Genomic DNA, 21065 nt, shown 5'->3' with positions numbered 1-21065 from the left:
TCTGTATTCTCATTCCCTTAATTGACCCTTCGCTAAGTCCCTCCCGCCTTAGCTACTGTTGCTAAGTCCGACAAATTGTCAGCGAATTGTCAGCCACTGTCTATTACTGCACTCCCCGGAGAAATATTGTCAAATTTGTTGGAAAAAGTGATCTCAGAAAGAAGCAGACAGTTTTTCAGTTGCATTATACATTTGAAGGTTGTATTCAGGCTGTCAAACTGACTCAAACGGACGTGAAAAATATTAAAGATTGAAGCTAAAGCCTACCGATCACACAGTACAAGTGAACCACCGCATCCCCCGACGATTGAGACAAAAGACAACGATATGAACGATCAACACCGTTCCTGTAAAGCTGGGTAGGCCCCTATTCATTATTACAATCATTAAAAAGCTGAACGGTAGGACTTTATAATGTTACATTCAGTAGGAAGTTAGCTAGCGTTAGCTAACTAAAATTACATTAGGAACAACCCACAGCTGACATTTTTCTGGATTCGGACCTCAGTTAGAGCGAGTCCTATACTGTGTTGTGATTGGCCAGCTGCGTATTCGGGGCGTGGCTTAGCAAAGAGTCGATTGTACTGAACATTAGCGGTGCAACAGATTACAACTGACGTTGGTTCCGTGGTTTTGAGTCAAGGATCGGATCATTTTCAGTTTAGCAAAACAAAGTTAGGGTTCAATTAATTTTAAAATGATGTAGTCGCCTCTCTCTATCTGTAGACTCGCTCAATCTGATTGGTTACACATCACAAGTAAAAGCCTATCTACACTTGTGAGACGGTAGCTGCTTCAGTGAACAGCGGAGTGGTGTGACAAAAGGGAAGGAGCAGATATTACTGAAGCGAGAATAAACATCACAATTGCGTGATCCGTTTCAATGACGACAAGCAGCACAGTGTCCCTGTTACACCACTGAAAATGCTGATGTCAAGGCTGATGAAAGCGACGACTTTTAAATCAGTCCCTCTCCCCTAAACCAATCACTGCGCTTCAGAGTTAAACATAGCATGCATCTGTCTTTTTTATCTTTTTACTGCAACTCTACATCGCAATGTCCGTATTTATTACTTTAAATTGTAACAACTGCAGTAGAACTGTTTCCCAAACTGTGATGTGGGGGGTCTGTACGGATCATGGATCAACTACAATCCGTTGCATCAATACTGAACATATATTTCTTCATATGTAGATCTTCAGACACAAAGTATCTCTCCTATATCTGTTACTCCTGATAGCTTTAACACTTCATTCCATCTGTTTTTCTATTTTATACTGCTGTGCAGCACATACTAAACACACTTCCTATTACACATTTCCTTTTACAGAGGTCCGGAGAGGGAAATTTATGAATAAATAAATACTTGAAAAGACTGGCTCATCTTGTCAGCATTGTTGTCATCTGCCATGAAGCCTAAACAAATATGTCTGCCAGGTTTCTTACCTAGTCACAAAATGGATGTCGGGGTAATTACACAGCAAGAGATATGGAAGGGAAACTTTGTCTGTGTGCAAGTGTCTTGCAGTGTCTCTGCAAGAGAAAGGAGCTGAGTATGGAGCTCAGTTGCTCTCTGGTTGTTTGATTGCTCCACTGCCCCCTTACAATGATAAAACTACTTTTTGTCATTTGAATGCTGTGTCTGCCTTAGTCTAAGCCACTAGGACAACAGAAGAGGCTACTGGGAAAGCCCAACAATGATGGTGTCTGTTTGCATGTCTGAATATATGTGTGTGTGTGTGTGCGTGTGTGTGTGTGTGTGCGTGTGTGTGCGTGTGTGTGTGTGTGTGTGTGTGTGTATGTCTCCCACTCGGCCCTGCTGCTGCCACTCACTGTAAACTAGTCTGCAGCTCGTCACAGACAGACGTTGACACACTCCCAGTCTAATGTGCTCATTAGGGACTGCACAGCACACACATAATTGATAGCCATAACACACGATGCACACACACATTATTGCAAAAAACAGTTTCTTTTTTTTAATGCTGCAGTAGAAAACAAGGTTATATGAAGTCATATAATGGGGGTTCATTGTCAAGAACAACAACAACAGAAAACGAAAGAACGAAATCAAAAAGACTAACGGCACAGAATGCATTACAGTATCTGTGCTGTTTACATGCCGATATTTTACACATAAGGATTTTTTTTATATCTCTACACTGGCAGCTGTCAGTTACTTCAGCAAATTAACTGCCAAAAATGTAGCAGAACTTGTCACTCAAGAGGTTAGTGTAACCATGGTTACCTTTCATATCCCAAAAAGATAAAGCTGCAGTCTGGAATCATGGCAGAGTAATTAGACAGAACAAAAAAAATAGGACCAATTGAAAAGGCATTCAACAATATGAAACAACCAAGAGTGCTTATAAATAACAGTTTACATGTGAAATATCTTCATAAAGTAACATCTTTTTTGTACAACCTTTAATATCTTTTTAGTGTTCATACAGCGGCACATGTAGAGTAGTGTCTGGTAAAAAGACTCTTTAACCCTTTGAGCACGAGTTGGGAATAAAAAGATTCACCTGTTGTCATCCTTTTGCAACCTGTCTTTTTTCATATCCTTTGATTAAATAACACATTTATAAAACTATTGTGCAAAACAATTTTATTTATGTCTTCATATACTGTGCACCAGCAGATAGTCATAATCCTTTTAAATTAAAAATATAGAAATGATGCATAATTTAGACAGAAATTAGTTCATACGTTTTTATATACATATTTTACACAGACCTGAATTAATATAGGTCCCTGATCGATGAAAGTAAAAGACTTCAGATTTATTTTTTTATTTTTTACCACATAGCTACAGTGCTTGTGTCAAGTCCTGCAAGCATCTCTCCGACAAATATTAAGCCCGAGATGAAACCTTGCAGTGAACTGAGAAAATGTTTTCATGTCAAGGATTAGACTCAACATACTGTATGTCTTGGAGACACAATGCATACATTGTCCATCTAATTCTCACAATAGCTTCAGCAATTCTCAAATCAATGACGTTTAGATCTTAGGTGTAGAAGTGCTTCGGCGTACTCAGAGGGTTAAATTGTAAATGCTGACTCCAGCACAAAAGAGATCAGGAGATTGAAAAAAAGAAGAAAAAAAATTCACAGAAAGTGCACCAGATTTAGTTATAAAATGATTAACTAAACTGTTTCATTTATGCATGCAGCTTATCACACCCCAGTGATGCCAAAATATAACGGACCTTAATTCCATTTACACAAATTTCAAAATGCACACCACTTCATTTTAGAATCTCTTTTTTAAACCTTCATACTGTATTTTCTCAATGACAGCTCCCATCTGCACATTTTGAAAAAAGTCACTCTTTTCCTGTCAAGGGAGATCGCTAAAATCGAGTGTCTTGGGCTGGAGTGAGTTTACCTCACACAGAAACAAAATTTTAAAGAAACAACTGCTACAACACAAAATATAAAATCATGTGCCAAAACTCAAAGCAGTAGTTGTATGGCATCTTTGTGCAGTTCGGTCACATTAATAATCCTTTCTTTTCTTTGAAAGAAATGTCTGTGAAATGCTTAAGAGAGACAGAACAAGAAAAAGTGAGCTATTACAAAAGAATGCAGCATTGTCCCCAGCCAGTGCTACTGTTTCTCCAGCTCACACACATACAGGAGATGGTCCTCAGGGGACTTCCCATGAGTCTTGCTCAGGTGAAGCTTGACCGCATGTTTGCTCGCAAAAGTCCGGTTGCAGAGCTTGCACTTGTACATGACCCCATTGTCATCGTCATTGTCAGGGGAGGGTGACGGGGATTCAGTTGAGGGCAGAGAGGTGGTTAAGGATGAGGGCAGGGAGATGGGTAAGGAAGAGGTTAGGGATGTGGGAAGGGAGGAGGGTAGAGGGTGGCTGGATGGGTGAAGATTAGAGAGCAGTTTTTCAGATAGTCCTTTGGTGTGGCGTTGTTGATGATGTTGCTGTGAAATCTGGCTGAGCAGCTGCTCCCCAGAAAGCTTAGCCAGATCTCGCAGACGGAAGCCCAAATGGGATTCCAGATGGCTGACGTAGGTGGATGGTGAACGTATCTGAGAGGCGCAGTCACTACAGAAGAACACTGGGTGACCTGAATCCAAGTTTTTCAAGAACTTGGTGCCACCGGTTCTCCTCAGCTGGTACTTGACATTAGCCAACCAGTGGGATATTGTAGTCATTGAGAGGCCAGTGAAACGGGAGACATGCATTCTCTCCTGCGGGCTCAAGTCTGACATCATGTACTTGCCATCACTTGTTTGTCTCAGACTGGAAGCAAACTGGGCTTGTAGGATGAGGAGGTGTTGAGGGTTCCAGTTGGACTGGCGGCCTTTACGTTTCTGGGCTGGTGAAACATCTTCTGTCTCCTCTTGTGTGACACCTTCGATGTCAGAGCGCTCGGACAGGCTGGTAGGTGTGGAGGACTTGGAGAGAGCCTGACTCTCTGTCAGATTCCTCAACATGTCAGAGATGTCTGACAGTGCATTTTCTCTCAAAGGGGAAGTGGACATAAAGGAAGCTACCGCAGCTGAGGCTTTGGTCATAGTGACAGTAGAGGAGGGGGAAATTGAGGACGGAGTGGAGGTGGTAGAAGAGAGAGCAGTTGAACCCAGAGAACCACCACTGCTGTTTTTGTCAGCATTTTTGCCTTTGGTGAGATCCATTGGTTGGTCGTTGTTTAGATGTTGCTGGTAAAAGTAACGGTCTAAGTGGTCATTACTGGGCTTTTTGGACTGTGCTGGTGGGGTGGAAGCAGCCACCGCTGCTTTCTCTGCCAGGCTGTTGCTCATCTTGAACAGCATGCTCATTGGGTCAAGAGAGGGCAGGGCCGGCTTAGCGGCCTTGCCCAGGTGGACGTTCATTACTGACTGCAGTGCACTGAGAGGGTTGACGAATGGCTGTTCTGGAGGTGGATGGTCTGTGATAATAGCTGTACTGCCACACAGGGAGGCAGGCAGGGGGGATGTCACAGCAGTTGACTCCGCTCCATTCTCCACAGACTCGTTTAAGGAAATATCACCATTTGAATCTCTGTGATTGGATCCACTTCCATCAACTACTACTTTTTCCACTCCACTTGTATTCTCGGGAGATTTGCAGCCTCCTGCTCTATTTTCTTTGGGGGACTCTCCTTGGGCTGAGTCCCCTGTCTCACTGTTGCAGGGTGAGGGAGTTGTACGTCTTAGAGGAGATCCCCTAACAACACCACTGGGATCTCTCATTTTCTCTTCTACCTTGGCCACTTTCTCTGTCACCTTCTTGACAAGTTCCTCCATAGCATGGAAGTTGTTTTTGGGCAGTGGGGAGGTCTGGCGACTGGAAGGGGAGATCAGAGGCTGGCTCTTACCAGTGGGGGAGAGAATCTCTCCTCCAGAGAACATGTATTTAAGGGGAGAGTTCTTCCCAGAGTTGCCTAGAGAGAGTTTCATTATGTTTGGGAGCTGGTAGGCAGCATGGATACTAGGATATCCACCCCAGCTTGGAGCTCCATTCTGGGCTTTGTTGATGGCAGAGGTCACTGTGTTCTCCAACGACTTGAGGATGTCAAGACCCCCCTTTGGACTTTCATCCAGATCCTCCTCAGTCAGATAAGTGTATTTTGAAGAGATATCAAACTTCTCTTCTGCATCCTCCTCACCTCCTGCCTTCTTCTCCTTGTTGAGATTGTTACCATTGCTGATGATGAACTCTTTAGTGCATTCCTCCTCCTTCTCCTCCTTTTTAATATCCACAGCCATGGCAATGGGGGAGATGCTGGTTGGAGGAGGTACTGGAGCAGGTGGAGGGGAGAAGGTTGTGGCAGCCAAGGGAACGGACTGGACCTTTTCTTCAGCTGTAGAATTGGATGTGGGGACTGGGGTGGGTGGCTCTATAATGGGTTTGCCTTTCTTAATAGCAGAGTTGGTGACTTTAATAAAGTGTCCTGTCACCATCATGTGAGCAGTTAGCTCTTGCAATGTGTCATGAGAGCTGCCACATTCCATGCATTTGAGGATCTGTGACTTCCTGGATTCAAACTGCCAGGCATAGCTTGCACCATTCTGGTGTCCATAGCGGTTGTTAGGTGTGATGTAAGGGTTGGTGACCTTCTGGAGAATGTCATTTGAGTCATTGAGGGAGATGGGCTTAGGTGTGGTTCCTCCATTAGAGTCAGGTGAGCTAGGGATCTCTAGGTCTATAGGGGCTCTCTTTCGAGCCGAAGAGATAATCTTAGCTGCCACTGGTGTAACAGGCTCCTTCAGAGGCACTTTCTGGTAGTGTTTTGTCTTGATCATATGGACACTTAAATCCTGAAGGGATTCAAAGGAGTGCCCACAGTACATGCACTTCAGAACTTTCTGTGCATCCTCTTTCCCTTCCATCTCTAGCAAGGAACGCTTTCGGGGTTTTGACCAGCGTTTAGCACCCTCACTATCTGTCTCATGGTTATCATCGCGGTAGTGGCCTGTCTCGTTCATGTGCACCGTGAGCTCCACTAGTGTGTCATAGGCTGCACTGCAGTCCTTACAGCGGAACTTGCTGGCACCAGTGAATATGGAGCCATATAACTTGGAGCTTTGCCGGTACAGCTGGACTGTACTAAAGAGGTTGGGTTCTGTAGATGCAGTGGATACAGCCACTGTGGGGTTTTGAACCAGGCCAAGTCTGTGTTGGTGATTCTGTGAAGCCTGTTGGAGGGTTTTAGCCATAGCTGTCTGGTGCCAGTCATAGCCTCCACTTCCACAGCTACTGCTACTGCTGCTACTACTACTGCTGCTGTGGCTGCGAGGGGGTTTTTCTGCAGGGGGCTGGCTCAAGTTCAGATTTAGCGTGGACCAATAGGAGTTGGTCAGGAAAGATGTGTAAATGGCCTTCATCTTCTCCAGGCTGTCAGCCACAGACCCTGTTATGGCTAAATTGGCCTCATCTGCACTTACTGGAGCAGCAGCATTGGCAGCGGCCATCATGGCAGAAGAGGAAGATAGGGACAGGGCATTTGAGGGGTCTTTAGAGAGGAGGACATCATCCTCATTTTTAAGTGAGGAGCTCTCAAAATCAGACATCCTGTCACTGGATTCACTCAGGTGAGACTCACTGTCCAGCTCCTGACCAGAAAAGTCAGCAGCATTTGGGGAGTCATGGAAGCCAGTGGATCCTGGCCTGTCCTTGAGAAGGAAGTCCTTGTCCTGTAATAGGAACTTGGCGACAGGCTCCTCGCCTTCCTGAGCTGAGTCGTCTCCATCCAGGTCTTCATCCAACAGTGCTGCTTCCTTCTCATCTTCAGGGACGTATGCTGCTCAGGCAGAGAGAAGAAAAACAAAGAGAAAGAGAGATTTGTTAGAATCAAACTGTTTAATGATGGATTCTCAACTCTATGTTCCTGTTTTTGAGACTGATAAAAATGCAAGACACCGGCATTTACACTTTCTCCACTGGAAACAGAGCAATCATCCAATGACATTCACAGACAAAGTATTTCCTATCATAACTATTGCAGTAATTATGTTGTAACTTCCCCCTTTTACATTGACATTGTTTTCAAATTGGAATCAAGTCGCCACCTCCTCCCATTCCCTCTCCACCCCCAGGTCTTTGTTCTGTACTGCAGAAAATCAGAGCCAGAGAGAGAGATGGAGGATGGAAAGAGAAAGATGGAGGGAGGGAGAGGGGAAAAATGTCTCTTCAAACAGAACTTGCCACCTTATTCTTCTCAAGGGGCAACAGCTTGAAATTAAAACTAAATTTGAAATTAATGAAGCACATTCTGGCGGTGGCATTTGTTTCTGAAGTAATAAATTACTTGTATCAACCTCGGAGACAGCGGTTCCTGTCTGTCAATTAATATGTCTCACGCTTCTTCTGCAGACTCTAATGCATTCCCTAACAGACACACTCGCCATTTAAATTAAGCATGCATTTTCACTCATTACACTGCTCAGCCCTCGCCTCCTCGTAAATAAAAATGAATGTATGTACGTTTGCCTGCAACAAATCTCTCCCTGCAAAACCCATTTGCTTCAATTACCAAAGATTAGAAAAAGTTTAGAGTTATTATTTACAGTTTAGCTTCGGGGAGTGGGCTTGAGGCTTTCAATTTATATTCAAATCCCTGTAGTTTAAGTATAATACAATGGAAATCATACGGAGAAATATGTATCAAGACAAATCACAGTCTCGCCTCTTTGTACATCTATGAATGTTTTCTTTTGTTAATAAGTCTATGAAAAGGATAAAACAACATCAGATGAGAAACGCTGCATGCCCACACTTTGTGATTAAGGCTGAATTTCTGAATAGCAATTCAAGCACTCACAGGCGCATGCATACACAAACCTCTTGTTTTAGCAACTGCACTGGCAAAGAAGATGAGCATGTGTGTGAACATGGCTTTGTGCCTAGCATTCCGTTCTGTGCAGGCCATCACTCATCTAAGCTGGTATGTAAACAGAGTAAACCGGTCAGTGGGATGGGTGTGGCACGGAAGCACATACTCAATCGCAATCTACCACTTCCAAAGACACAAAGGTATGAGAAAAAACATTAAATTGTGTTATGTCCATGACGACAATGCAAATAATAATTCTTTAGACAAAGAGGGAAAAATTTGAGCAGGTAACTAGGTTGAAAACAAAACTCCATGTCTTTCAAATACGGGTTTCCACAAGTAATACCTACAAAACCTGCTAGCCATATCATGCAACACACTTCAGTTGCTGACTTCCATCTCTGAAGTTGTTTGTGTGTGTGTGTGTGTGTGTGTGTGTGTGTGTGTGTGTGTGTGTGTGTGTGTGTGTGTATGTGTGCGGAGAGTGGAGTCTGTCATTGCCAGGCCACTGGTTGCCATCGGCGATGATATGACACCGCCGTGGGACAAACATATGCACTGAGACACCGATATCCCAGAGCCCATCACACGTCATGCTCACACACACACACACACACACACACACACACACACCGCAGTTGTACTGTAACTGCTGTAGTCTAACAACTCTTTGCCTTCAGGCAATCTCAGGAGCTTCTCTGTTGAACATGCAGTCTGCTCTAGCGTTGAGTCTAACAAAAAGGATCCATTTGAAACACTTCAAACACATATCTTATGTTAGATGCTGTTATGTGCAATTTAAAAAACAGCAGAGTCACATGACCCCTATCCACATTGCATGAGTTACTGTCTGTCTTTTATTTTATTGAACTACAATCATTTTAGAACCTTGATGATCCATTTCAGCTGCATGCTTTAACATTTATGGATAAAAACACACACACAAAACACCCACAAACATACATACACTCAGCCTACACAGCTTCCCCATCTCGCCTTGTCTCTCTGTCTTGCTCTCTCCCCCACTCTGTCTCGGAGACACATCCACCCGCCCGCACATACATGCAGCCGAGCAGACCCACATGTACATGCCATCTGTTCTGAATCAGCCAAAACGACAGCTGTTTAAGAGAACAATGCTCTGGCTGAGGAAACAGCCGCCCTGCGCTCTCATCAAGGCCAAACATCAATGTGAAATCTCCTTTAAAACACAACTTACACACTTCAAATTAGCTGCCTTTCTGTGATAAGAACACGTTGTGTATGTGTGTGTGTGTGTGTGTGTGTGTGTGTGTGTGTGTGTGTGTGTGTGTGCCCATCTGTGTACCTGCAAGTGTGTGATATCTATAGAGACCCATGCAGAGGATCAGGGAGAAAATAGTGTTTTCGTATGTAGGCTACATCCACCAACATGGAGCATAAATTGCACGAACGATTTCTGGACTTGTACGACGCAGAGGATGTTGAAATAGGGAAACATTTTGACATTAAATAGGTCTTATATTACAGTGATACAATTGCATGTATTGAATAGGCTGCAATGACAGTTTCGGTTCAGCTACAGCTGCCTTCCATTGTTTTGTGGCATCATAAAATAAATACCCCATTGATTGCAATTTCAATAGTCTCAATATCCATTTAAATAAAAATATCAACCTTGGTATAATATATTGTTGTGTGAAAATGGGGCCTGTTTCAATTAATTTTGAACTTAGTATCCTTCAGCATGTCACCATCTACTGAAAGCTTGCTGACAATTTCATAAGGTAAGTTCTGTGTTTTGTGATGTACACTAGTGGTTCCTTTTTTGCCTAAAATCCCTGCTGGGTGAGCTCAAGCACCCCATAGTCATGACTAGCCAAAACTAAATGTGTTCCAAATGAATGGATTTTAACATTATTAATGAAATAAAATGGATATTATTTCATACATTTTTCACAGACAAGACACAATGATGTTGGCTTTGTCTCTTGTTTTAGTCGGTTCAGTTCTACCACTAAGATAGACGATCGAAACATCACCATTCTTCTAGCTAATTATTTGACCTCTCTTGTGAACTAGTTTTCACAAATTCCTCATCAACATGGGGCAGTCATAACTAGTAATTTATTGGTCATTGTCATAATACTAAAAATCAATCTCTTTTTTGTAGATTTTTTGGTAACAAATCACAATAAGACATTTTCTCAAAGTAGTAACTCCACATCGGTAATCCCTAGTTATCAGTTGCCTTATTAGTTTTGCCCTTATAAAAACTCAATGTAATATTCTTAAATGGTTCAAGAGAGTGGCTGTGTGACTGTTCATTATCCCACTCTCCATTCTCATCCATTCAACATGGTTTCACACAGTTTTCGAGTGAGGAGTGCAAGAAGGGGAAGGGGCCTCTCTATACCTTATCTATTATTGTATTTGTTGTTGTAGCTAATGCAGTCAAATAAACACAGCAACACACTTATAGTGCGAAGAGAAGGAGGACAAAGGAGACATGAATACATCTGGGAGAAGAGAGGAGAAGAGGATGAGGAGGAAGAAGGAGGCCTTGGAAGGAAGTCAAGACCTGGGCCACACACACACACACACACACACACACACACACACACAAACATGAACATGCTGAGATGATCCCCACGGCCACTGGCTTAAGTCCAGGCTGCGAGGTTCACAACACTATGACCCGGGATACTGAGATACACACAAAACTGCTGGTGTAGAAGAAGTCTGAGCCAAACACACCAGGTATGCAGGTGCTCTTTTAATTAGTAGAGAGAGAGAGAGAGAGATCCAGATGAATTGTCAGCAGGGTGGAAGAGGTGGTTTGATCTCACTTTTAGAAGATCAGGCAAGGAGAGGTTGCCAAATTTGAAACCAAGGCAAGAAAGCAAACATCACAGTTGTTTCCAGAAGAGCTAGAAGTGATCGAAAATCATTCTTCAAATCTGGACAAAATTACAAATCCCTGCTTTGATGGTAAATAATTCTAATGATAAATGGTCAAATGAAAGTAAATGGAAATCTTTGATTTGCGGTTATGTCCCAATACTTTGAAAGGTCATAAAGCTGTAATTCTGGACTACAGATCTGTATTCCTGTCTCTGTGTAAAGTGAGGAAATACATATGCTCTCTGCAGATGTTATGATGTTCGGAAACAGTTTATCATGCTTATATAACCACTTAATAGCCCTATCAGACACACAGGCACATCAGCGTTGTCTGTTTACACTTCTGCTTGGACCGTGCAGTTTCAAAGTGTATGTGTGTGTGTGTTTATGTGTGTGTGATACAGAGAGAAACAGACCGTCCACATCAGTCTCATGTTGGGCAACATTTTTGTTGAGACTGCTGAAGACAGCCAAAGACATGTCTGTAGGCCTGAGATGAAAGCAATTCCCATCACAATATTCTCCCATGCACCCAATGCGTGTATGTGTGTGTTTCGTATTTGTGGGTTACATGCATCCGCCCCCCTGCCATTTCCCACTTGATGAGATCTTATAATCTCCACCATCACCTCCATCCCTCCCTCTTTTCCATACCTCCCCAATCACCAGTGCAACCCACGTTAATGAAGTTAATTGAATCTGAGATCGATAATGCTTAATTATTGTAATTTGACATGTACAGACAAATTGGTGGGATGGCTTCTGTGTGTGTGTGTGTGTGTGTGTGTGTATGTGTGTGTGTGTGTGTGTGTGTGTGTGCAGTGAGGGTGGTTAAAGGGGCATGGCTGTCTGCAGTGACTGCCTTAGGATTGGCGAGGCGTGCGATCGATCCCAAGAGGTATTCGATCGACGCCTGACAAATGGAGCTGTTCCTTCAACCAGCTACATGACTTTCCAGACTTGTAACATATTTACAGTATCATTGGAATATGACACACTAATTGCTTCTCCACTGGCGCGTGTCACTGGCATGAGTCATGCACAAATCACCACGATAGTCCTGTAGGAAACTAGTATGTGGCTGTGGTAATCAAGAAACATTACGGTTACTCTATAACTTTTGTGTTTTGTTTTTGTCTCCTAAATATTTTAATAGTCTTAAAATATTACTTGAGGAACTTGAAATGCACTTTCCAGAGTTCTTAGAATCATATGGAGAATTCTACTTTGTTTTTGTATGAGGTCACTTCAGTGTATATATGACAGTATTGTATTAATCATGCAAGATGTATAGGCCATAATTGGGCATTAAGTACATTTTGATATAAACAACTATGCTGTAAAGTATAAATTGTAGTTTTGCAGTGTGAAATCACACATCATTGTAATTAAAATAAAATTATTTCTCCAGTATTCTATGTCACAGAGTATGTAATTTTATGTTACAATAAATAATGTATATCTTGACATGTTACATTTTTTGGAAAATCTATGAAGACACCGTTCATAGATAAAATACCAGACCAGAGAAGTCCGTTTTAGTTCAGCAGACAAGGTATTTCACCACATAATGCAAAAATCATATAGAAATCCAAAACTGCCATCAAACATTCTCCCTCATTAACTTTAAGTATTGTCCACAATATAAACAGCATGGAATCATTTTATATTATCTCTTGTATATATCATCATATGCTAGACATGTACCGATACACACTTTATCATAAGTTATTATAGGTTATTGTGACAATAGTGTTCTATGCAATAGTGAGTTTGTACCCTTAAAAAACATGAATGGCTGTAATGAACAAACATTTAGGTTGCGTTACTTGGGGAAAGCCTCTGAGATAAACAACAATTTGTAATAATATAATATGTTTACTAAAGTCACGTTGATTCACATGTGATGCTTATTGATGTTTGTCTTTTGGCCGTGCACTGTCTATGGATTCACAGAACACTCAGTAGTTTTTGTTTTAGATGTTGTAGCTGTAGTTTTTATGTTTGAGCAATAAAATAATATGCGCACATAAAAATTTAAGCAAAGTGATGCATCTTCTCAAAGAGTCTAAATAGTATTTTTGCTATCTATTATTTTGTATCTAGATTGTGTTTGCTGTATCCCTCTATAACTCCCTCTATAATATTAGCGTATACAGCACATAGTGGCTGTGGTGTTAGCAAGAGAGAGAGAGGGAGGATGAGAGAGGGGAGATTAGATTTGGAGTGGCAACAGTTAGTGTGTCTGTCTGTGGCTGCAGCAGTGTCGCAACACACTGTAATACTGCGATTATTCAGAAACACAGAGATACTGTTGTCGCATGCTTGTGTGTGTCTGTACATGTTTGTGTGTGTGTGTGAGCAGTGTTAGCCTGGCTAATCATCTCCCCATGCCACTCAGCTGGGGAGCTGCTGACAGTGTATTTACATGCTGCTGTTACAGCGGCAAAAACAAGAATGTATGCCTGGGCTAGAGAGCTACTGACACGCTCACTGATGTGTGTGTCTGTGTGTGTGTGTGTGTGTGTGTGTGTGTGTGTGTGTGTGTATGTGTGTCGTATCTATCGATGTGGAGTATTTATTTAGTAAAACAGATACAGTTTTTGTACAAATCAAAGGCAGCACTATTTTAAAATTTGTTTGTCTAATGGACAAAGTCAACCTAACACCAAAACCCTGACTTTTAACTGTGATTATAAGTATTTCCAGTGTGTGTGTGTGTGTGTAGGGTGGAGGTATAGTCTAAAAGCAGCCATATTCGGTTATATATACATAAATAAAAATTGGAAGAAGTGTAAAAACTGTGTGCCAAGTAATTATCCAATACATATTTCCAGCTATGTTTAACACTTGGCACCCTAAACACATGAAAGAGAGGGGAATATTGTATACCCTTACACACACACACACACACACACACACACACACACTCTGTGTGTCATCAGTAGCGCTGAATCTCTAAGTGACCTGACTCACTGTAAAGCTGCTAGTTGTGGAGGAGTCACAAAGGAATAAGTGAAATGATTGCTGTGTAATTAATTTATATATACATATTTAATCATGACAATATTGGTCAAATAGATTTAAAAAAAAACATAAATAAATCCAAAATAAAGATATTTCTTAGTTATTTATTAACTGAACAAAATGAACAGTACAATAATGTAGACCAAAACACATTTCAAATAGCACTCTGATAGTCTCCCAACCACTAGGGAATCAATGATGAATGTAATGTTAAAGGGCCCCACATGTTAGGGGCCTACTGTTCAGCTTAAGTAAAAAGAACACAGATTGATTTGAGTAATAGCAGACAACTAGTATTAAGTTGCCCCTTTATATCATATTTCTCCCAATTGATTTAAGATTGCAAATAATTTAGACTTTAGATTGTAAATGTTTTCAATTCAGATTTATTCTTTATTGTCCTCGATGGAGAAAATTTGTTTTCACCGACGGTACCAAGAGCATCCTTCAGCACGGACTTTGTACACATATCTACACATATGACACAGGAGTAGCAGCTCCAACAAAATATCATGAATTTGTTTGTAAATTTAACACTCTTATAGTGCAGGATACAAAACGTTTCCCAAGGCGTGCTGAGGGGTAAAGCATGAGTTGAGAGCGCGACTGGGATTTTGTATTATGGTATTTGCTCTGCGAGCGGTGGCAGTGTCAATGAGGGCTGGCAAGCTGGGAGTGAGACCAATTATTTTAGAGGAAATGATATGGATAATGAGTACAGGAGGATGGGTTCACTGATACTACGGTACAGGAGAAGAGGAAAAGCAAAGAGTCTTTGTTGGCAGCGTCTGTGGATGTCTGTGATATGGTGATCAAAACTCAGTTTATTGTCCAAGATGATGCCAAGGTAACTGAAGCTGTCAACAATTTCTACTGGCTGGTCGTTGATGGAGATGGGGCAGTGAATGGTGAAGGGTTTCCGGCGTGTGTCAATTTTAAACGTTTTCTTCCTGTTGCGGCTTGTTTAAGCACAAAACTGGCTTGACTTTTACAATGACTACTGTTGTGTATATCCCCATTCATTACAAAGTGTGTAGTAACAGTCTTCAGTTGGACATCAAATCTATGTGATGTGATGTGTGGTGTCTGTGTTCTCATTACCTACAAGGGCAAATTAAATGAAGAGTGTGTGTGTTTTTGTTAGTGTGCGTGTGTGTGTGTGTGTGAGCGGGAGCACAACAATATCTTGCTAACAGTATGGAAAGATTATCAGTAATTGATCCTCTGCATGTCCTTTGTTATTCAGATAGCTTGCACTAGGAGTAGTCACACTCTCAAAGCCCACAGGGCAACCTAGGGTCATGAGCACTTGTCCCAGGGGATGTGTGCGTGTGCAGAAAGAAAAACCAGTGGGATGTGCAGAGTTAGCCAAGCAGGGCCAAGCAGGATCCATCATTTCCACCATCTCCCATTTGTTTCTCCTTTCAGAACTCCCTCCGTCCTTACCTCCCACCCGCCCTGTACTCTTTCTTACTGCCATTTTCTGCCCCTTTCATACTTCTTTGTGTCTATCCCACTGCCTTCCTCTGCATCCATCATCTCCAGTCTGCCTCAAACACACAGCCTTGCTCACAGTTATTTTGTTTTTCTTTACTTTTCCTTTAAGTTTGTCACGCTAAAATAATACATTTGAGACACATTGCAAAGTAAAATGCAGCTGTGTGCCAAGACTAATTATGCAATAATATCCATGCTTTTACACTTTTTGCGCGGGATTTGCTAAAATAGAGAGTAGAAATGCCGCCCCCCCCCCCCTCCCACACACACACACACACACACACACACATTCGAAAAAACACACATATACTGTCACACACTTTGCAGTGCAGTCTGGGTAGTTGCTGGGTATCTATTACCTGCCAGTCTGCTCTGATCTCTTTGGACAGCTCTGATCAAAAGATGTCATCCGACCTACTCGACTGGGCTCGCTAGAGAAGTTAGCAAGGGGGAACGTTTGTGTATGTGTGTGTGCATGTGTGTGTGTTTCGGAGTAAATCACACAGTGGTCTGGGTGTAAATAAAATGACAGGATCACTTTAAGGTCCTGTCAAGTAGGCAGGGGGAGATTATGATAACGCCCGCTCTGTTCCAACGCAAACGGACACACTGGCTGGAGCATAATATACACGATATAGCTCTTTTGCTGTTTTTTTGTTTATCGCTGGTACAGGCCTGAGGTGTATCTGCTGAGAACTGATTGAAAGCAAACATCACTCAAAGACAGAACCTTTAAATCTGTACAAAACAAAAAGGGTGCATGCGTGCCAACTCATCATCCACACACATTGATTCATACTTGGAGAGACACACACCCTCACTAAAAACATCCTGCAAAATTGAAATCTAAAAATGAAATGCATCTCCTCCATGAAAGAATAAAGAGAATTGCCAAAAATGAATTTGTAAAAACAAAACAAAAAACACATGCAAAAGAGCAGTGGCGAAGCTCGGTCTAAGTAATAAAAGGTGTAAAATGTGAGGGGTTTTAGAGGAAAGAAAAATGGCTGGCAATAAAACTGGAAAACAGCACTGCTCCAAGGCAATTTAGACTGCAAAACACAAACCATTAAGTTTGTGCATTATCTTTTAATTTAATCTTGAATGATTTATAATCCATCACGCAAGGCTTCAACCATATCCAATTATTCTCTGCTGCTTGATTGACAACAAAGGTGATTTATTAAGCTAATAAAAACTGATGTGCTCTCCACTTGCTCTGAAAATAACCAGCCGGACCAAGAGCTTAAAGACACACTCGCCCACAAGCACACCTCCAAACACACACCTCTTTCCTAAGAGGTAAGAGATCAATACTTAGTGTGTGTATGCATGTTTATTTTGAAGTGTGTTTTTGTGTGCGAGGTTAACGCGTGTGTGGGAACCCTTTGAAGAATCTAAGTGATTGCTCAGAGTATCTCTTTACTTAAAAGAGAAATCAGTCTCCGTCTGTCCCTGCCGCTCCCTTGCTGTGCTATAAACGTCGGAAATCAAAATGTCAGGCGTAGTGACGAACAGTGGTTTTTCCCTATGCAAGGCCGAGTGATTATATTAGGCTTTAATTCCTCCATCCACAGCATATATGTCATCTTAGTCTCCACTTTATCTGCTAATGTTCCGCTCAATCACTTGATATTAATGGAAAACAGAGATCCAGGGGGCCCTATAACTGTGGCGAGTATGTGTGCATGTGTGGGTGTGTGTGTGTGTGCGGGTCTTTGCTGATGAGCAGTGGGATAGGGTGGAGTGGAACGGGTTAATGGTGTAAAGTTCACATGCATATCAATGTAGGAGAGTGCAATTAAGAAATATTAGCATGTTTACAGCACCAAGCCATGTATGTTGTTCATTTATTGAGGCTAAGAGGCACAGTCACACATGTTTTAATGTGGCCGCGTGAGCAATTTTCACTTTTTTTCCCAGCCAAAAATTCAGGTATCGTTGTCATTCACGGTGACATGTTTGAAAATGTAGACTTTGTGAAGTTGGGTTTTAGGGTGACTGTCAAAAATACAGTTGTAATTCTATACTCACTGGAAACATATGTTCATAGAAGCAGAGGAGGATGAGAATAAAGGGAGGAAAGTTTGCATATCCTTAATTGTAACTAGGGTTAAGACAATGTTAGGATTAGGGCTAGGCACAGCTATATGCACGGGCTGGAGGTATAAGTATGAGTTAAGATGTTAAGGTATTAATATAGTTGGTGGATATACTCAGAGGTGTAATGTATACGTTGTGCGCAAAAAATAGAATATTAGTTCTTTCTGTGTCCACGTCACCAAAAATGTACAATCACAAATTTTCTAAGATTTCAAAAGTCAATATGTAAAACTTTATGATGACCAATAGAGACAGAGAGGTCTCTACTGATGCCATGGACACAGTGAAAACATCATGTGTGAGTAATTTTACTCTCATTGAAACCCTCCAAATGTATTTACATTTAACTTTTACCCCCTTTACATGCCGAAGTCTAAAACCTGTGGCCTTTCTTTGATGATAATAATAATAATAATAATAATAATAATAATAAAAATAATGTATCATTGGGGATTTCATAAAAAAGCCAGAAAGTTTTTAGTAGATGATGATACTGCCGCATTGTGAACCTTCTGCATGTCACTCTTCATCAAAGGCTTGCTGAATTTTCTCTGTTCATTAGACTTGTAATACACTTCATCATCTTTGTAGGAACATGAAATTAAAATGCAACCAATGAGATAAAAAAAGAATACTTTAAATCATGTAATTACGCCTTAAGGCTAGTAAAGAAAAAAAGAAGAAATGTATTTTATGTCATGCAAAATCATATCAAAATGGTACCAGTTGTGTGTGTTTGCGTGTCCATGTGTGGGTGTTTATCTGAAAAAACCGTATATGGAAGAGCCCACGAGACGTGTCACCCAGGCTACAGGTAAAGCAAGAAAGCAAACAAGTCCCCTACACAACTACAGAGTGCTGTTATGGCAACCAAGCCTTAAGGGAGTTCATAGAAATGTGCAAGCAAACACACACATTCATACAGGAAGAGATAAAAGAGATCAAGATGTATAGAGACAAATTGAGAAGAGAGAATTTGCTATTAAAAAAAAAAAATCTCTTCTTTTATTTCATTTCTGGACATTCTTTTCATTTGACTTATATGAATTTTGCAGTAATTTTCTTTAAAATACTTAATTTTCTTATTGTGTCATGTTTCGTCCCAGATACAGCAGTATCTGCTGTCATACCACCAGACTTCAGAGCAGCTTCTTTCCTCAAGCTGTGAGACTCCTTAATTCATCCTCAGCACTGCACCATGCAAAATACTTTATTTCTATGACTTGTTATTTATCCACCAATCTATTGTTAATAATGTTTGTATATAATGTTAGCTTTTTGTGAGTAGCATAAAGGGAACGAGAACTTCATCTCATTATACAACCCTGTGATTTAAAATGATAAATACACCTACCTACCTACAGTGCCAGATTATCTAGAAAGCAAGTATGTTGTGTTGAGAATACAGGTACCTGTCAAACTGTGGTGATTTGTGCCATTCGCGTCAATAAGTTGGTAATACACTATCGATTAGACACAATTAATGGAATTTAGAATAAATAATATTTGCTATTTATCCCAAATAAATGGACTAAAATGCTCTCAAAAAGCATGCATCTGGATTTCCTTTTTTCTATCTTTTTTCTATATTTACTTCCTGTAAATATGTGTACAGTAGCTTAAATGGAAGCTGCTGGGACACAGTGGTCACTATTCACATGTTCCCTGCCAGTAGACCCTTTAGCAAGTCATTCAATCCTTAATCATGATATACAGATGGTGAATGGATGTCCATCTTAAAATGTGAAAAAAAGCTGAACAATGTTTTCAAGATTGAATGCGAGATGGGTGTGACAGAGTCAGCGCCTTATATCAAACTATTTCACCGCTGCACCATGTAATGTCATGAAGAGTGTCCATGTTACTGCAACAGGATACACACACACCCCCACAGGATACATACAGTAACCATGGTGTTGGAAACAAATAACTGTGATTTTTGACAGCTGTGTGTGCAGGACATCATGTGACAGCTGCAGACATACACGTTGGGCAGACACACATACATGCACATTTCCCCAATGTAAAACAGGCCATCCGCTATGTCTGGCATGCCTTGACACGGGCCACAATTGATTACTGTGATTTACAACATAACTCCCACACACACACACATGCAGACACTCTCTGTCAGTTAGGTGTGTGTTTGCATGTGTATGTGTTTGTGTGTACTGGTCTGCATTTGTATCAGGCCTATTGAATCCATAAACACTGAGTCTTTTCAGTACTATGTCTAACTTTGTTTCCTCTGGGACAGGATGCGACAAACATTTATCTCTGTCACACTCTGTCACTGTTACCCAGACACATCCTATATATGCTGTTAAAAAGTCTGTTTATAAAATCAGTTAATATCCAGGCTTCTTTAGAAAAGTACATTGAACCCATGTGTGTTTTTAATTATAGACACTCAAATCCTGTAGCAACATTGCTCTTTTAACAAAGGTACTCAATGACATGGTGTTTAACTAAAAATACCTCAAGTGTAAGCGTATAGAAGGTTTTTCCAGGCTTGATCACATTATCTCTGTGAGAAAAAAACAAATCATACACCACACAAAAGTACATTTGTACCCCATCACCCAGGGCACTGGGAACAAAACAATGGATTGCATTTATCTAGCGAGATGCTGACAAATTTGACCAGACAGATTTTTACACATGCACAGACACCAAAAGGAGGCAATTTGGGGTCTTTGAATAAGCTCAAATTGAAGGGATATGAAGAAATGACATTAAATGATTACTTTTCCACTGTATTTTAGTTTTGGACGTAACAGATGTTGATGAATGAGATGTTTCATTCAAAAGCTGAAAAAAAGAGACATGGTTTGGCATGGCTTCTATATTTCAAAGAGTACTATTTTTAATTTTATGCTTTGTGCACTACCAAACAAATCTGTTAGTCAATGCTCATTAATTTTAATATACAAATATTTACATCCCCTTCGAAGTTACCAGCTTGTAAGTTAAGGCCTCGAGATGCTCCATAATTTTAACAACATTTCATTTTTACTTTGAGCCCAGCAATCATTTTTGTTGAATTTCTCATATGATGGATATCTCATTTCTCTTTAATTCCAGAGTGACAGAGCTTCTGCTTCCCATCTTGGAAGTCAGAGTGGGTGAATTCATCAATTTTAATCACCAAAATTCTTGAGATATGTAATGGTTGGCTTGGCTTAAGCCATGTGGTGGCGAGTCATACAGCACAGCCAAGTAAAATGAAGCCCATATGACATAAGGGAG

General features: G+C 41.0%; 1 protein-coding gene across 2 annotated transcripts in view; it reads right to left on the bottom strand.

The window, feature by feature from the left end:
* Positions 1-1957: 1957 nt before the first annotated feature.
* The window catches only part of tshz3b (teashirt zinc finger homeobox 3b), a 37371-nt gene continuing 18263 nt past the window's right edge, over positions 1958-21065 (bottom strand). The window contains exons 1-2 of one of the 2 annotated variants that reach the window (XM_046032860.1): positions 8315-8357; positions 1958-7274 (exon numbers count right to left, since the gene is read on the bottom strand). In XM_046032860.1, coding sequence (XP_045888816.1) covers positions 3616-7274; positions 8315-8354 — 3699 coding nt within the window. In that variant the 5' untranslated portion in view covers positions 8355-8357 and the 3' untranslated portion in view covers positions 1958-3615. Of the gene's footprint in view, positions 7275-8314; positions 8358-21065 lie in introns of those variants that run through there. The other variant, XM_046032859.1, reaches the window with a different exon arrangement.

Source organism: Micropterus dolomieu, linkage group LG20, assembly GCF_021292245.1.
Source record: "Micropterus dolomieu isolate WLL.071019.BEF.003 ecotype Adirondacks linkage group LG20, ASM2129224v1, whole genome shotgun sequence".
Lineage (NCBI taxonomy): Eukaryota > Metazoa > Chordata > Actinopteri > Centrarchiformes > Centrarchidae > Micropterus > Micropterus dolomieu.
The sequence above is the reverse complement of the archived record's forward strand: the minus strand, read 5'-3'. Positions and strand labels throughout refer to the sequence as shown.